Source organism: Sparus aurata, chromosome 4 (genome assembly GCF_900880675.1).
Source record: "Sparus aurata chromosome 4, fSpaAur1.1, whole genome shotgun sequence".
Lineage (NCBI taxonomy): Eukaryota > Metazoa > Chordata > Actinopteri > Spariformes > Sparidae > Sparus > Sparus aurata.
The window spans coordinates 26,087,385-26,106,601 of record NC_044190.1 but is presented as its reverse complement, the minus strand read 5'-3'; the positions used below and the strand labels follow the sequence as shown (position 1 = coordinate 26,106,601).

The 19,217-nt window shown below is 40.7% G+C and overlaps 1 protein-coding gene across 3 annotated transcripts in view; it reads left to right on the top strand.

Annotated features, from left to right (window-relative positions):
- The first annotated feature begins 1,359 nt into the window (after positions 1 to 1,359).
- rnf111 (ring finger protein 111) overlaps positions 1,360 to 19,217 on the top strand; it is a 34,013-nt gene continuing 16,155 nt past the window's right edge. For 2 of the 3 annotated variants that reach the window (XM_030414774.1, XM_030414772.1), the window contains exons 1-4: positions 1,360 to 1,478; positions 1,818 to 1,880; positions 5,321 to 6,280; positions 11,779 to 11,911. In XM_030414774.1, the coding sequence (XP_030270634.1) occupies positions 5,404 to 6,280; positions 11,779 to 11,911 (1,010 nt within the window). In that variant the 5' untranslated portion in view covers positions 1,360 to 1,478; positions 1,818 to 1,880; positions 5,321 to 5,403. The remainder of the gene's footprint in view (positions 1,479 to 1,817; positions 1,881 to 5,320; positions 6,281 to 11,778; positions 11,912 to 19,217) is intronic. The other variant, XM_030414773.1, reaches the window with a different exon arrangement.

Below are 19,217 nucleotides of genomic sequence, written 5' to 3'. Positions count from 1 at the left end.
TTTGCACAATATGCAAGATCTTGACCATGTGCTGTCCTGCACCTGTCAAGGTTAATAGGATACAAAAATGTCATTACACCTGACCAACCAGACATAATATGTATTCACAGAATCACACTGAAGCCTTACCCATCTTTTTATATTCTACAAAAATGAGTAAATCTTCACATTTGTTTGATTAAGTTAGTCTCTGTTTATGTTTAGGTTCAAATGAAATGCCATCTTTCTCTACATTTTAATTTTAGCAAACAAGACTCAGCCCCTGCATATACAAACATACATGGTGATTAAATGAAAAGATAAAGAGTGAGCAGCAGTACAATCTCTAAAGTCAAGACATTGCTCTTCCCTTCTATGTTAATTTAATCTCCAGAACATGCCTAACTGCGGTCAATGACAGTTACTGTGATAGGAGATTTATTTAAAAATAAAAAATCAAATTGTGGGTGTTTTCTGATCTTTTTTTTTTTTTTTTTTTTTTACTAATCTGTGCCTTTTATTTACCTTTTCAGGCATCTAAACAGGCATCAGGACACACAAGGGGAGTTGCAATAGAGATATTGTAGATAATCGTGATATTTGAATATGAAATACTGATATTGTGTTAAAAATACACATGATAACATTGCAAACTGCAAAAAATCCAACCTGTTAAAGATGTTCACACAGTCAATGGTATGGTCAGCAATTATCAATGCATTTTGTTAATATTCACGTTAGAGGGAAAAGTCTGTAGGCCTATGTGTGATCGGTGATTCACTTTCAGCAACAGCTTTTTAACCATTCAGTCGATCATTGTCACTCTCATCTCAAATAATGATTCCTTGCATTCTGGATATGTATGGCTATGTATGAATAATTTACACTTGTGGGATTATTTATGCTTCTCAGTGGTAGTGCTTGTCAGGTAGCCTATATGTAATTATAGATTGTGATCACGTTACCACATAATTATTCCTATGAATAGACTGGATTAATAAGTAATAACTACGTCATTATTAATCAGTGCAATTACACATTCTTAAGAATTTTGTATTTGAGGGTTTGTCACCTTCTTCCACTTTCAGCCTATATCCGCTAGTGGGCGCGCTAGTACTTTGAATCGATGATGTAGTAAGGCGACACATTCAAAACAAGGGTGCATAAACTTATATTATCATCACTGCATGGGCGTTTAGACGTGATATAACACGGGGCTTCTTCTCTGAAATGAAAATAGACGACGAGAGGGTTTCCTCTCCACACACAGTTTGTTTGTATCAAAACGCTCTGCTTAGAAATGTAAAGGGATTAAAGTTAAATCCAACTGTCGCAAAGTGTCGTAAAGTCGCAGGCTTGCTGGCTGCGGTCTGGCGCCCTCTTGCGGCGGTGAGGACAACGACAGCGTTGTAGCCGGAGCCAGCGAACAGACGACCTGCTGGGTAAACAAGAGTGGATACCTCGGAAGGCAGGAATGGCAACTTCGTCGAGGGCTAATAGTGAGACATTTCTATCTTGTAAAATAGAAACACAATAGAGAGGTCGCCCCGGCTTTTAAGAGTCGACAGGATTCAGTCGCGAGTCAAAATGGCTGAGCGTAATCGGGTATTTGGTGGGTGAAGTGGGACTAGCCTTTATGTTAGCTTAGCTCGTAGCCATCCTGGGCCCATTGCCTTCGATTTTGCTTCTCGGATCAGCTCGGGACTGTGTTGTCAGTTTCACAATCCCAGCCACTGAACGTCCTCGGATCGCGATTTCTGTGTAGGCCTGCCTAGTTGCAGCTAGGGTTAACACTGCGATAACTACCCGTTTTCAACGCTTGTCATTATCTCCCACAGGATTTAACCTCCCATGTTACGAAAAGGACGGTGACACACTTTGAAAAAAGGACTTAGAAGCAGGTACGTGCTGTCTTTGTTGTCTTCTGTCTGGAGTATGTGTCAGGCTAGGTGGCTAGCTGTCCCACTTTGGTTCCTCTTGATACGTTTTCTCTGCAATATTCACACAAGTTACTAACATTGTGTGTGTTCACGTTTTAGTGCTTCTCCGTGAACACTAACGTTAGTTTATCTGGCCTTCAGTCACTTCAGCAGCGTTTTGTGGGAGACAGACAGACAGGCAGCAGCAGCCGGGCTTATTGTAATTGTGAAGCGTTGTAGAAACTATGCTTAGCCTCAGTTTCAGGCTCAATGCTGTCAAGCTATATACATCTTTTTCTCATGTGTTTTGCTGGCCTGGTCAGGGTGGCTGGTAGTCGTTTCACAGACAGAGAGCACAGTGTGTATCGTTAGCAGCAGCCCAGCAGTCCTGTCTCAGACGTACATCTTGATTTGCTCTACTGTTGCCATTTCTCCTCCACCATATATTTTCTGATGGGAGCAGCTGCGACTGGTTGTCTTGGCAGTGTCCGCATCATCTCTTACTTATTGTTATTTTCTGCAGTTTAGGAGACATTTGCCATTATTCAGCCTTGATGCATGGGGATTTTCTCCACCCCCCCTCCAGGGCTGTCCTCTGAGGGCCCCTGAATTCATGCATGTCATTGCGCAGCTTTTCTGTGGCATCTGAAGGACTTTCACTTATCAGTGAGTTGTATGTGTTTATAAAAGCAGAAAGAGCCCTGTGGCTTGTGTTAGAGATAATAGGTTTCTCTGTAAATTGTTGAGGAACCCAGCCTCTGGCACTATCAACCTCGTCAGTCTTATTTCCCCCAGAAGTTGCAGCTTTAGCTCAAGTGACAACCGGCAAGTTATTATGAAATAAGTTGTGAAAGAATAGTGATGATACTTTGCTCGATGTGTTTTTGAGTCTGTTATACCATTTTTGATGCAGTGCAAGATTTATGAACACCATGAACACCCGCACAGTCCAATACAGTCTAGCAAAGCGACCCTTAAGCGAGATTTAATCAAAATAGGACCATCATATTATTTTTGACTCCAGACTTAAGGGAACATGCTTATTTGGTACATGGCAATGAAAATGAAATGCAAAAATTAACATACCCACTTCCCAATCTTGACTCATATCACAATCAAACAATGGTGGTATGATTTTTTATCTGCTTATCTTTTAGTCCTACATCTAATGTTGTTGTGTGGCATTGAAACTGAGATGGTAGTGAATTCTATATAAGCTTTAATAGCTGTCTCTGGTATACTAAGAAGTCTTTCTGAGTCTTGAATTTGTAAACTGAGGCCCCACGAAGGAATCAGATGTCTTAAAGGCGGTAGCTTGGTGTTTAAATTTTCCCATGTGTGGCATGCTTTGTTGTTGAGATTTTGATGAAGATTAAATGACATTGTGTGGTCTCAGCAAACAAAGTAGATAAAGCAGGCAAAGTACTTCTTATGTTTATTGTCTCTTGTGTTGTTCTACATCACTTGTACATCCAGATGGGTACATAGACAGGATCGGTACAAGATGTTCCTAATTCTCCTGCTGAAGTTGTAGCTCCATGATTTTGCTTTCTGATAACATCACAGCAAGAATGTTCCTGGGGGCGAGTATCACCGTGTGTACATAGTATGTTTGTCTGCATTTGTGTAAACTGTCCCTAATGGTATGTGAAGATTTGCAGAGCAACACAATTGATCAGTAAATATCACTGCAGATATGCAACATTAGTAATATCTTCAGTACCTTTGATTTGCTTTGGATATTCTTTTGGGAATCATTCATATTCTCTACAGAGAACAAAAATACACACCGGGGATGTCCAAACCGGTCTGCTGGATCAGTATTGGGGCAGATCAAAGCAACTATTAATGGATTAGTGTAAACTATACTAAGAAGGATCTATTACAGAATCAGGTTTGTCACCATTTAGGTTTAGTGTGTGCCATGTTATTGTATAGGGGTAATGACTTATTCTTGTGGTACTTCATGTACAGCAACTTCCGTCCTTACTCTCATTAAGCAGCAGTTATTAGGTTATTTAGTGGAAAATATAAGTTAATGGCCAAGTAGTTCTAAAATGTGGTCATGCAGACTAAGGCCTGACTGCAAGTGCTCGATATTGACAAATAAAGGGCTAATATGCTACTAAAATGCATGCTAGTAGGAAAGTGTTGCTGTGAAATATATATTTGCTGTATTATAAACCTTGAACCAGCAACACCATTTAAACACTGCAGAAGTTGCCTAACGCAGAGCAATATCCCGATATTTTGCGGCAGTTTACATCATAGTCTTTAACATAGACCAAAACCTTTTGTTGTGTCTATGAAGTAGCTTACATTTCGACAGTACTGGAATTTGACGTCGTCCTGGGAGACCTTACACCGCTGTGGAAATTCTCCCACTGCAACATGCATAAAGAATCCCTTTGTCTTGGGGGTTACTTGTTGGTTTACACAAATCTGGACAAAACCATTATGTCATACACATGAGAATCGGTTTCATGGTGGTGTATGGCTATCCCATTTTAATTTAGTCAGATTTTTGCATTGCTTGGAATCAACACTAAATTAAACACATCAGTATTGACTCAGCCACGATTTTTGAATCAGCCTGTGGGTATTTTTCTTTCATTTATCTTTAATCAGCTGCTTTGGGCCACACAGTCTTAATTTGTGCTGACAGATAGGATGACCACATTTAACACCATCTAGGAGTTTTATGAGCATGTTAAAGGTTGTTTTTATGTCAGTGTCTTGTTGATGACTAAAAATTGGGAGAAAAACATCCAAGAAAATCTGCCATTCTCTCCCCTGAGTTCTTCTCTAAAGGGTTGACAGTTCAGTGCAGCACAATGACAATCAATTATCACATAAAAAGAAAATAATACTGACCTGGACAAAAATATTGAAATAATTATAGACTTGTAATCATCGGTGAACGGATTTCCCTCTCTCTATGCTTCATGCATCATCCTTATATTTCTGTTACGTAACTTTTACAGTTGCACTTGATTTGTCATTCTCTCCTTTGCACGCTTCTAAGACTCTGTCATACTGTCTTAATTATTGCTTATAGTCATTTAGATATGTAGTCCTTTTTGTGTTCAGTGACCCCTTAAACCTTTAATTAAAGTTGGTGCGCTGGACTTCTTTTCTGAAGGAGCGATTGTCAAATGAACGTTGGAGGAGCTGACTGATCCTCAAAAGATGCCTGAATATATGACTGTTATCTGAATTGGCCATTTTCATTTATTTACCTATTTAATTAACATTTTTTAGCATTGCATTTCATGGATGAATAAGAAGATATGTTTTAGCTCATTGCTCATGAAAGGTCTTGATCCAGTCACTCTGACGTAACAATCTGTCTTTTGGCAATCATGCAGCAGATTAGTTTGTGCACCTATAACTCTTCTCTTTTCTTCTTTTTTTTTTTTAAGGTTTTGTGGGATGCAGCGGATAGACGCCTAGGAGCTGATGCGAGTGCACTTGGTGTTTGCCCTTTGAGGACGGAGCTGCCATCATGAAGAGTGAGGTGCCGTCTGAGGCCCCCAGCAGACAGGAGCATCTAAAGGAGCCACTGGTGAACCCAGAGCCCATGGAGGCGGCCAAGAGCTTCCCCAACAACATGGAGGTGATTGGGAAGGCAGGTAGCGAATTCGAAACTCTGTGTGAGTCCAGGCATCTGCCCCTGAGGGACACGGGGACACACAGAGACTCAGAGCGGAGCCTCCCAGGGCGCAGAAAAAGAAAAGGCCAACAGGCAGGGCCGTCTGACTGCTCGCTGAAGGAGGGCCACATCAGTGAGAGTTCACTGGCCCCTCAGCGCCCTAGGGTCGAACTTTTACAGCACCCAAGTGAGGATGAACATAATCATGAGTCCTCTTTCAGTGACTGTGCCTCCTCCCCTTCCTCTAGCCTGCGATTCGGGGACTCGGACACTCTCAGTTCAGAGGATGAGGGGGAAGCTGGAGCAACAGGGGGCCAACACAAGGCTCCTGCCCTGACAACAGGAGGAGCCACCGGAGTAGGCCTGCGCCCTGTTCTGGGTCGAACTCGGGGGAATCGCTCTCATAAGTGGGTGCGGTCTGAGGCTGAACCGGTGCTGCTGAAGCGGCCGTGTCTGAGCAGCCGGCGGCCTCTGCATAGGAAGCGCTTTGTGAAAACAGCTCCCGGAGGGGGTCAGCGGACTCAAAAGCAAAAGGAGCGGCTACTGCTGCAGAGGAAGAAACGTGAGGTTATTGCACGTAGGAAGTACGCTCTACTCCATAGCACCAGTAGTTCCAGCGAGGAGCTGAGCAGTGACTCGTCCTCCCCCTCTTCTACCGAAGCAGAAGATGAGCTGTATGTAGATGTCAGCAGCACCAGCAGCCAGCCCAACAGTGCTACTGTTGCCACAGGTAATTACAAACCACAGCACTATTGTAGTGTTGCATTGTGATCTCTCTGTTGTATCTATTGAAGTTGTAGTACAACATGAGCTATGTTTATGAAGGATACATCATATTGTTAAAAGCATTGTTAACCAACAGGGAAGCCTTATGTAGCATGATACTGTGTCATCGCAGTGAGATCATCATAACACAGTGGACTACAGAGGCCAGGCTCTGCAGTCAGGATCAGGCATCATCTTATTGTATTCGTAGGGCTATCAATGCCTGTGTTGCAGTGGTTAAATGTATTCATATATCTATTTGATTGATAAAGAGCCAATGAAGGAATGTTTAAATGGTTTCTAGAATATATAAGTCCCCTTTTTACTGATATAAGACAACATGGGTTTAATAGATATCAGCAGGCACATATTTATTTGAATGAGGTTTTGTGCAGTTTGTGAAGAAAAATGGGGAATTACCCCCAATTTCCACTGGATACGTGTCCGCTGCGTTGCAGCTCCGATCCGGTTTTGCTCCGCCGTCCGGCAATCTCCACCGGTTGCGGTTTGAGTCCGCTGCGCCGCAGTACGGTAGACAGCTGGCTCACGAGGCAGAGGAGTTCCCGCGATAATCACATGATCACTCACGACCGCAGTTATAGGTCTGTGTTATCAAAATCAAGAACACGAAGTGTTCCCGACCGAGGGATTAGCAGAAAAGCTTGTGTTTGTCTCTTTTTTTGAGATTTATGTACTGGTGTCAACACCGAGTGTTTTATTTTGAAAGGTAACCGGATGCTGTTTGTTATTTTAGCGCTTTACTTCCTGTCTGCTCGGTGCTAAATTCAGCTGAATTGCTGCGTCGCACTCCGGCATCCGCCAGATATAGGAGTCCTGCGTATCTGTGCCGGAGGGCTGCGGACTGCCGGAGCTGGGACGGAGCAGATACGCAGCGCAGCGGACCTGGTGGAGATTGACACATTGACCAAAGTGAAACGTATTTGCTCCGCTGGCGTGGCGGAGACGCAACGCAGCGGAGACGTATCCAGTGGAAATTGGGGGTTAGAGGTACCATGACAGTATAGTACAGGCTCACAGGCAACAGGATCTCTAACGTCCTGAGAAAAAACACCAATCCAGCATGAATTAACATATTTTAATTGCACCCAATGTGAATTAATATGTACTGAAAAGCAGAACAGAAAAACAGAAATGTCTGATGCAGGAGAAGAGGTCAGCGTGTGTTGTGCAACTTGCAATGCAATGAGAGCAACAATTGCGTTGTTTCTTGTAAAAATGCTTGATAGTGTGGCGCATTCTTTAAACAGAATTTAAATCAACTCAATAGGCATGAATTATGAGAAAAATGTATCTAACTTTTAAGCACAGACATGCAGCTCCCTTCACTGTACAGTCAGGATTGCTACGTACTCTTTTCTGACCGAAGCACAATGTTTGTGACATTATCTCCTGGGTAGAAAACACTGCAACACACAGTAGCTTACATACATTTTCTCTTTCTTTTTTTGATGATGCTATTTCAGATTGCGTACATCCAATTAATCAAAAATGCATGTTCGATGCTGTCATAGCTTATTGATAACGACACTTTAACTAACGTTAGGTTGGAGACCTACTTTACCAGTTATAAAAACAGAAAATGACAAGAGTTTGCTAAATTCACATGTCTCCACAATGAAAATCAACTGGCAGTTTTCTACCCGGTAGAAACTGTTGTTGTTGCTGCAACGTCACAGGGATTCGGTCTATGTGGCTTTCCAGTCTTTCACTGATACTGCAGATGTGCAAACACATGTAGAATTGATTTCAACACAAAAGCAGTAACATTACATATGAGTCCCGCTTTTCTTTCTGCGCGCTCCATCCATGTGCCTCCCTCGCCTAAACCAAATGCAGTTTTTTCAGTAAGTGAGATTGTGTCTGACACAAACGACTTCTGGTCGCAAGCTTCATGTGTGAAAGGGCAACAAAGGGGTGATTACAACTCAGCTAAAGCAGGAATAAGATTCCACAGGTTTTCATTCTGCACCAGGTGATTTCATTGTGGATTTCAACCAGAGAAGAGGAAGTCAACCAAGAACTAATCTTGCTTAGTGTTTGGCTGTAGTGAAAACATGCTTGTGCCCAGTCCACATAAAAAAACGACTTTGTGAAAAATGTAATAATCCCCTCTACGGCTTCAGTTTACATCTGATAAATGTTTGTGCCATACATAAAGAAATCGTCTGCTTGATTTGGTAATGGCCTGAGCCGATCTGATAAAGGAATAGCTGCTCCCCTGAGTCCCCTCTGCTTTTCAGGGCTCCACACCTGGCAGGCCATAATGGAAACTGCAGCTCTCTGAACCTGTTGCAACAACAGGTTTATGAAGCTCCTAAATCTAAACCATAGCTTTCTGCTCTCATTCCCAGCAAAGTGTGCTCATGAAACCATCTATTTTCAGATATGAATGATCCAGCACTCACAACAGGAGTAGTCAGTGTGTCCTCTAAAAGAGCCTCCCCTCTGCCTTGGTTCATTGTTTTCCTCATGTAGCCATTTAGCCTCAGCAATATTTCTGCTGCTGTGGCCCTTGGGGAGAATGGAAAGTTGGTTGTTGTGCCTCTGTAGTGGGAGGCAGGTGGGAGAAAACTCAAACACTGTAGAGTGGGAGCCTTTGCATAGAAACAGAAGGTCTCGGAGGGAAAACTAGGCATTTGTTTACAGCAGGGAAAAAGCAAGGAGACAAGTGATGAAACCTGCAGTCTAAATGCCCTGAGTCGGGGCAGGTGTGTGATGTAGCCATAAAACAGTTAATCCTACATGAGATCAAGAAGCTATATTAAATAATTCACTGTGAGTGACGGTCACACCTCGCATGTTGATTTAGTCAAATAAGATAGAATTCTTATTTTTTTGCACGTATGTTATGAGTGCTTAAATCATCAATGACTATTACAAGTGATGATTGTTCAGTCTCAAGCATACTGCATATACTCTTACGGCCAACGGATCAAGTGGCTACCCGAGGTGAACTACTGCAGGTTGTCCACCAGATGAAAGTAATAGTAGAAGGTGTTGTTTACTGAACAAAACACTGCACTCACTGGTTACAGTTCTCCCCAAGTTGTAAGTAAGATGTTGTTGTTTGTGTAACCACATGAAGGTTCATCAGAGTGCCAGGCAGCTCGACTAGCAGAGGGTGCTAAGCAGCAGTTCTCAGGAGACAGTGGGAATAGAATCACACTGGGGAGTTATGGACTTTACTAGCATGGCAAGTCACTTAGTGATGTGCACAAAAACACATTCTACACCACTGCAGCATAAAATACTCTGTTGTTTTAAAACAAACTTCCTTTGGCTCTAGTGTATTTGATACATCAGAACAAACGCATCTAAATGTCCTGTCTATTTATATTGATTGAAATAGATGGCATCCACTTTTTCATCTGCAATGGTTTGCCTAAAATTTGCATAGAAGGCCAAAGAATGTGAGAGAACTTTTAACTTTGACTCATAGCAAATGCATGAGTCAGCAACTCTCACTTACACTGACAAATTGTGACAGTAATTAGAAACAGGCATGAGATTGGAAGCACAAATAAACCTGTATTGTCTGTGACTATACGATGTGTATAATCGTCATCGCTGGTTGAGGTAAAAGCATAGATTTTTTGTCTGACCTTGGATAAAGCTGTAGATGTAGCTGTGTGTTCAGTTATAAGAAATACAACACAGAATCTGTCCAGGGAGGCGTTGTCCCTGTTGCCATCCCGTAGTCCTGGCAGCGTTTCTCCCATAGAGAATGATGCATTTGTCTCAAATTAGTTTGCCATGACTTCAGCTTGTTTGAGCAGTGCCTGTGATGAACAAGGCACCTAGTGTGTCATATGGGTTGCATTGATTAGAGCTGCAACGATCAATCGATTCATTGATGAGTTGTGAACTACTAAAACGAATCGTCCACTATTATGATAATGTGAGTGATTTTGTTTTATGAAAAAAAGTCAAAACTATCTAATTCTGGCCTTTTAAATTTTACAGTAATGAATGTCTTTGGCTAATGGGCATAACGAGATATTGAGGATGTTGTCGTGGGCTTTCAGAAATGTTGATCAACATTTTACGCCATTCTCTGACATTTTTTTGTCCAAACAACAAATTGATTATTTAAGAAAATAACCAGATTAAAGCTGCTGAAAGTGTTTACATAGCTCAATATTCCAACAGTAAACACTGTTATAGAGTGTTTGGTCAATAACCATGTCTCCCCTCATTCTGCTCATGCAGTAAAAGAGAAAACAAATTTTTTGATATTGCTGCCCACTTTACCAAATGGGATGGAGAACTCACTGATCCTCCTGTTTGTTGTTATCTCTGGTGATTACAGCTTCACGTTCATATTGTGAAGTAGAGAGAAGGGAGGGGATTGGTAACTGCAAAATGGACAGGCAGTTATCTAAAAACAACGACAATGCTTACAGCCGCTTTAATAAACAGTGAAAATAATCATTAGTTTCAACCTCAGCAGTAATTCATGCAGCACCACTAGAGATGAAGTATTGACAGGGAACTCTGAGTGCTTGTGGTCAATTTGGTGGTCCTTTTTTGTTTTAAATAATGGAGATTGTTTCAAAAATACATGTAGTTGTCATGATGGCATATAGTAGATCATAACATTGTCCACAGTCCATATGGAAAACGGTATGGAATATGAGTATGCATTGCATTTTTTTTTCTTAAGTGTCTGACTGTGGCAGGTCTTAGGTCACCATTTGTAATGATTTTCATACTACATATAAAGAAATAGTCTATTCTGTTGTTTTTATTCTTGTTTTTGGGAAAAGAGCTTCCCTCCACTCTCTTCTGTCTGACCTGTCAGTGCAACCATCTAGTCTTAGTGAACGCACCTGAGGCGTCTATCATTGTATGAAGTCCACGCAGAGATGGAGTGAGATCTGTTGCATAGGGAACCAATCACAGAGCAGATTTAAGGAAAGAGAAGGAAAAAAAAGCCCTTTGCAGTGTAAATGTAGTTGAGCACTGATGACCTACATTTCTCCTGTTAAGCTGTGAGCCTGATGATTCTGCTGTTAGCATGATGAAACTAAAGAAAATACTATCTGGCCACTTACACAAATCCATTAGTTTTAGACACAACCCTTGAGAAAGAAAAGGAGTAGGACCTTTTTTGAGAATAAAAGCAGGTAAAGTGTGGAGTACAGTTGACAGCATGCACACACTTTCATGTGTTTATCTGTTGTTTGTTTGCAGTGGAAAATCACAAAAGGGCATACTGGTTTATTTGTACTCATTCAATTATTCAGCCAACTTCAATGTAAAAATGTCCTGAATACGTGTCTAATTCATATGAAGAGAAGTCAAAATCAAGAGTTCATGCTAAAAGTTTTCATTTGAAGTGTGTGTATTCTGTTAATTGTGTTGTAGTTGTATCCTTTCTTTGCCTTCATCCACCTGTATGGTGTATTTCAGTAGTATACTAAATTTAGTCGGTGTGTTCAGGTGCTCTGGATGAAGATGTGGTGGTGATCGAGTCGACTCCGGCCCCGGCTCCTGCTGTCCCTGCAAGTGAGGAGATCAACGTCACCTCAACGGACAGCGAAGTTGAGATCGTTACAGTCGGAGATGGTTTCAGGTGAGCATTCAAGCTTTTTTCAGCAAGCACTCAAATAATGCGCTTCTATGAATTTAGCATAAGCTTTATATTCTAATGTTTCTACATATCTTTTGCATGGCTTTGATGTGAGGTAATGATTGACTATGGCTCAAATATAGCGTATAGGAATGTTTGTATAATTTTTTTCTTGCTGGCCATTTGGAAACATTCCTCATCAGATAATCAGTTGATTGTTTAAGTAATTAAATTGTTTACCCATCAGAGACATTGACGTCCAGAAACTTAAATCTATGTTTATTCTGTAGGTGCATGCGTCATGTCAACAATATCTAATGCAGAAATGTCTGAAACATTCAGCCATTCACGTCAACAGTCGTCTACCAAAGATAGCCCAGCAGTGTAGTTTTGTTTCATAGGTTGATTCTGTCGTGTAGTATTTGCATAATAACATTCAAGACAATTGATTCTGAATTATGGGGAACATCCAGAGACTGAAAGGTTTAGGATCTAATAATGAACCCTGTGGTACACCACAAGTATTATGAAATGTGGCCATAATCTCATCTGCAGATTGATTAAGGAGGAATACATTTGAGTTCAGTGAAATATTATTGTTTATCCAAATTGTTCAGAGCATTTCTTCCGTATGAGAAATCAGGGTTGTTAGAGCCTGAGGCTGAGGACAAGCTTCTCCTCATTATGTTTTGCATGACTGGTCATGTGATGTTGTTCCCCAGTCTTTAGAAGAGGAAGAACCCCCTTTCCTTATACTGCAAGACCATACCTGTTATGCTATTTATGTGTTGTTTGCCTGGGTAGTCTTTTGTCGCTTTGCTTTTTTTAAATGGTAAGTGAGTGTTTTGCTACTGATGTCTGCTGTTGGTGGGGTGCTATTTGTCGTTTTGGATGTTAGTTAATAGTATGCCCTCTCTCTAGTAGTGACCATAGCATGAGTGATTCATAATCTAAGATTCATAATAATCGGTAAACATGTTCATAAGCGCGTAGCACTTGTAATTGCACTCACAAACAAGAAACAAATAGAAGCTTTGTATTCGCGCTATCCTAGCAAACCAATGAGTTTGGAACAAACTAGGAAAGCTGAAAAATGGATGATGCTTCAAGGGTGGTCAAAAGGTCTTTACTGAGTTACAGTTTTACTTAAATTAATTCAAGAATGCTATAGAAATAGGTCTTTATGAAGAAGGAAAGTACCGTCTCATGGTATAAACACCAACAACCTAAGTAATTAAGTTAATTCCAAGTGTATGAAAAATGTACTTAAGGCACTTTGCTTATTCCAGTATTAAAGTTATACTTACTTTGCTCCTTCTATCTTACTTTTAAATGAGGCTTCACAATTAATCTAAATATTACTAAAATTGCAATATGGCCAAGTGCATTATCCCAATGTTTGTTTGGTAGAGACCCCAAGAAATGTTGTGAATCATGTCACAGTCATAATGTCTTTTAAAATGGTCACAATATCATCTTTTACCATATCGTGCCGTCCTACTATCAAAAACGGGAGCTGTTGACTACAGTTTTTAAAACTTGTTGCTCTTAGACCTTTATTCCAGGTTGTTCCACACACTCACAATAAATATTTGTGTTAATTAAATGCAACATGTGCGCTTGATTGCAAGGAAAATGATCGTGTATATGCCTTTGAATGAGGGCATTTGAATGGATTAGACTTTAACCACAGTGTTAGACTATGACAGAAGTAGAAAAATTAGTAAATTGCTGAGTGCTAGTGTGTAAAGGTATGTATGGTTCTAAGGATTTTCTTTTGGGGGGGGGGCTTTAGTGGATTTCTTTGCTCTTGGATTCCATAGCTTACATGGCCTAGAGAAAGAAGGCTGCATGCAGAGTTGTTTATCGCAGCAAAACCACATTACTCTGAAGAGCCCTGCTCTGAGCTGCTGTTAATGAATTCTTTCTAGAAGCACACACACAAAGCTAACTGCTTCTGTGAATAAATGTTCATAATTAGCCTGTGTCATGGGTGGACAGCTTGAGTGGTAAGGGCAAAAAATGTCACTTTGAGCTGGCTGAAGGGTCATTATGTTACTTACCACTCACATTTTAAAACCAAATGTTACCATTGTCAGTTTATAACTTGGAAATTAACACTAACATTGAAAGTGGAAAAACAGTGAAACGCATTTGATATTTTTCAGATAAAATAACTCTTGGAGCTTTTTTACACCTTCTAGCCTATTAACTTGAAATACAGTATACTATAAAATTCATTCTAAACATTTTCTGACATGTACTGCCGTGTTTTTGATGGGTTTTTCTTCACACCCTGCAGCCTTGGTGTTATTGCATTTCTTTAATGCATAAGCGTTAATTAGATAATCTTTGTCAGTGAAGACAGTGTCTGTCAACTTCATTTCCTTATTGAGACTTTTTGACTCGCAGTGGTATAAGTTTTTTAATCAGGAATGGCATGCATACATACAAGGCTTATGATAGAGAGGTTTAGGAGGAAAATCTCTTGTGTGAATAGTTATGAACTCATCTTTTAGATTTTGGGATGTGAGAATTAAAGTCTATTCAATGCCAGAACAAACTCACGACATCCACATCATAGCCACCTTATCATTGTATATACCACCTTGGCTCAACATGGTACTTTGATAAGGGCATTGAGAAGTATGCAGAGGATGAATGAGTACTTATCAAAGAATGGAACATAGTGCTCTGTTTCTTAGAGAACTGCTAAATATTACACTCTGCAAGAAATACATGTACAGCAGATAGTCATTCTCCACAGCTGACTCCATTTTCTTCATCCCACTGAGAACCATATTTTCCCATTTTCGTAATATGACTTCCTGTCTCAGTACTCCCCTAATTCCTCATGTAGGCGATTATGCAGCTCAGATCTCAAGCCTCTGCCCATATCTGTTTGACTTTTCCATCTTTTTCGCAGTATTGCTCCTTCTTTCCTACTTTATGTTGATTCAACAGTAATATCTGAAAATAGTCAGCGGGAGTGGTTTGCACCAAGTCTGGAATGCTGTGGCTTGTCTAATCTGCCTGTTTTCCTGACTTTAAAAGATGTCCTGGCTCGCTAGAGAATGTAGGGATGAGCTTCCTTGAAGGGGGGATGGGCAGCAGGGGAGCAGGAGGGCGGGGGAATCAAGAGACCAGCAGAATGAGCAATGAAAGCTTTGTTTATACCGCCAGTGGTCTGATTTTCTTTGAATGATTGTTGGTGTGTAGTTTCATTTTGTCCACACTAAATAACAGAAAGTCCTCTCTGTTTAATGCAGTATGGTTCAACAACTGAAACTCAGTCCAAAATGGCCATACAGTTGGCTCCACACTTTTCTACAACAGTTTCAACAAAACTATCCACTATGATCGTAATGAATGTTGGATTTATTACAGGTCTGTTGTATCAGACATCCATTACTTATATCTATAGGTGTTTCTTATAAGCAGGCAACTACGGGTATATTATCCTGTGTGATACAGCTGCACACTGATCAGCACTTTAGGGAAATTGTTCATTATGTTACTAAAAGAGGGGCAAAGAGGCCATGTTAACCAAGACCTGCTCTTCTCACATTGCTCAGTGACATGCTGTCAGTATTGAAATCTTTATCTGCTTGCTGTTATTTATGTGTCACTCCACAGTTCGCTCATTTGTGAAGCACTGCATTAGGAGAACATTCCAGTGTTTTAACAGTGCGCTGTGGGGCGTGTTTGGCAGCGGCTTTACACACAGCACAGTGAGTTACAATAAGCAAGGATTATGCAGCTGATATGGATCAGTTGCATATCAGCTCAGGACACACATAGTAGCGGGGTCCTAAAACATTTTGAATGTCATTAGAATTTCTGTGGCTACAACTCGTCCAACCCTTTCTATGTATAGAAATACGAATATTGCTCTTGTTTTTGAAATGTTTGAGAAAAAAAGGGGGGGGGGGGGCTTGGAAGTCTCTTCCATTGGATGACTCCAAAAACATCAACTTACCATACTTGCGTATCCAGTATTCATGTTTGAGATTGCCCCAAATGTAATTTTTGTTTAACTTTTGTGTAACTTTTTATTTATACATGATATACTTTGAATATGTGTTTTTCGGTTTTTTTTTCAGAGTTACAGATATTTGTCGGCTATTCATATGTTGTTTAGTGTCGGCAACATCGTCAAAAACATCCATCACAGAAAAATTTAATTAATATCACAGTATTTCATATACTATTAAGTTAAGGTAAATTTGTGAGACTGTTTTAGAATTGTTCAGAAAAAAGCTGGGTGGTGAACCTTAACCCCGAATTTCCACTGGATACATGTCCGCTGTGTTACGGCTCCAATCCAGTTTTGCTCCGCCGTCCACCTTCCAGCAATCCCCACCGGTTGCGTTTTGAGTCCGCCACGGCACAGTACGGTAGACAGCTGGCGTCGCGAGGCCGAGGAGTTCCTGTGATAATCACATGATCCCTCGCGACCGCATTTATAGGTCTGTGTTATAAAAACAACACCACGAATTGTTCCCGACCGAAGGATTAGCAGAAGAACTTGTGTTTGTCTCTTTTTTGAGATTTGTGTGCTGGTGTCAACACGGAGTGTTTTATTTTTAAAAGTAACAGGATGTTATATTGTTGTTTCCGTGCTTGACTTCCTGTCTGCTCAGTGCAAAATTCAGCTGAATTGCTGCGTCGTGCTCTGGTATCCGCCAGAAATAGGAGTCCTGTGTATCTGTTCCGGAGGGCTCTGGACTGCCGGAGCTGGGACGGAGCAGATACGCAGCGCAGCGGACCTGGTGGAAATTAACATATAGACTAAAATGAAACCTATCAGCTCTGCTGGCGTGGCGGAGATGGAATGCAGCTGACACGTATCCAGTGGAACTTGGCTATAAAAGTTGAGGACCATATATTGAATTCCTGAGGTAAACCACAAGTATCAGCTAATTAAACTGACCTTTTTTAACAAATGGATCAGTTGAAAAGGCTTGGTCCGGGTGAAGTGCAGCCCACTTTTGTAATGGTCTTATGTGTTTTTTGGTTTTTGGTTTTTTGTCTTGCTGAAGCTTTGTCTGGTTTTGGGTTCCACTAGGATTAAATTTGAGGAGTTCATTTGCAGACCTGTAGATTAATATTCAGCAATATCAAAAAGTATCAGAAATGTAATCGCTTGTCTGAATTGTTGAGAGCAATTTTCCCTTGTGAGTAATCTGGTCTGTTGAAGCCCGAGGCTGAGGGCAAGCTTCTTCACAGTATCCTTTGCATGACTTGTCATGTGGTGTTGTTCCCTTCCTTAAGAACATGAACATCCACGTTTTTACACTGCTAGGCCATACCTGTTTGGTGTCTTTGCTTTTTTTTTTACTACTGATTTCTGCTGTTGGTGCATTTGGATGTTAGTTAATATTATGCTGTCTCTCTCTAGCAGTGATGGTGGTGCTGACTTATAGGATGAGTGATAATCAGTCTTTTGTTGACATGTTATGAGCCTGTTACACTTGTGATTGTGCTCATTAACGAGAAACAAATGAAAGTAGTTTATGTAAGTGGAAGCAAATCAATTAACTTTGGAACAAAGAGTGTATTTAGACAACCAGTGGAGAAGTGGATGACACTGCAAGAGAGATTGTATAGACTTAAGTCTAAATTGGTATATATGTTTATAATTTAAATGTAGCCTTTTGATTTTTTTTCATTAGGCTAAGCTAGGAGCAGCTATCTTATCTATTTTATATCACGGTAATAGTATATAGCGTAATAAATATTCTGTAAATTCAACAGAGTGTAGTAATGAAACCAGGAAATCAGTCAGCACTTCTGGTTCCCTTATTTCAAAGTCGATGAGTTTGATATTGTTATTTTGTATGTACATTTCTTGTCACATTGATGACGATTGATGAGGACACTGACCAGCAAAATGCATTCTATCAGCATAAAGGACTTGCATGCCTCTCTGTAATTATAAGAAGTCATTACATCAGCCAGTTCTCTACTCAGTGCTGAGAGTTTGAAAGTGATGTCATTGTATTCTTAAATGTGAAGACAGACTTGATAGGTTACTTTAATGAGTGCAGAGCTTGATGCCTCAGATTGTCTGCCACTCTTTGACAGTGCTATTTGTGCCTTGTATGATCTCATTGCCTCTAACTCCCAAACCAGCAGTTTACTGTGTATTACTGCAGTGCTCAGCCCTCATCCCTCCTCTGATCCCTGGGGCATGTGGCTCACATCACTTGGCACAACCTCAGCCTTACGGAGACACCCATTCCCATAGTGTTCATGTTTACAATGTACTGTTTTCCTCTCGGCTACCCACCCAGCCCCCCTTCCAACCCTCAGGGGGTCATGGTGGTAAACAGATATTTACAAAATAATCCCAGGTCTGCTTAATTAGGACCCCCTCCCTCGCGGCTAGTACGGTTCCCTGGGATCCACCTAGAGCTGAGGAACCTTGCCAATTAGATCCCAACACAATCACCTCTGCTTACCACCCTCATTGCTGTGTGTTTTGTGGTTAGTTTGCAAGTTTGCTTTAGCGAATTGTTTTTTAAAAGCTAATAAGCTAATAAGCTTCCTCTTTTGTTCCACTAGCATTGTGCAGCGTGTCTCACAGGAAATTGACTTGGATGCAGACAGTATGAGCTAATGGGAATCCCCCTTATCACAAATGGCAAAGAGAAAGGCATTTCCTGCATCGAAACACATCCGAGAAATGTGATCAAAGCTAAATTCTTTTAGCACTTAGCCCTCTGAATAATGAGGAACATTGATAATTTAACCAGTTCATAGCTTAAAGGAGAACTGGGGGTCAGGAGTTCAAAGACCGCAATATTATATTGTGACCAAAAAGTGTAAACATTTAAATAACCCTATGTTAAAGGAGAACTTCGGGCGTTTTTAAACCATATCCCTGTTGATCGAGGTTACCGTGTGATGTCATTAGGGAAAATAACGAGAACATTTGACACAATATTTACCGAGTATCAGAATGGCAGCTAAAGCGATTCTATGGGGGCAGACATAACCGAAAGTGAAACTTAAGGATGTCTGCCCCCATAGGTTTGCGTTAGCTGCCGTCCTGATATCTGTGTGGTTGTTGCACTGTCAACAACCACACAGATACCACACAGTGTAGTTTCATAATTCAGGCTTTTGAAATTATTTAAATACTTAAATAAAAATCTTAAAAAAACAAACAAATAATTTAAGTCAGGATAAAAGTAGTGTCTTTTTCTATAGTTTCTTTACGTGATTCCCATCAATCCTTATCCCTGTTTACAGTGATATGTAGCCTATATCCATTCAGGGAAGCTCAGGGAACCGTGGCAGGTTG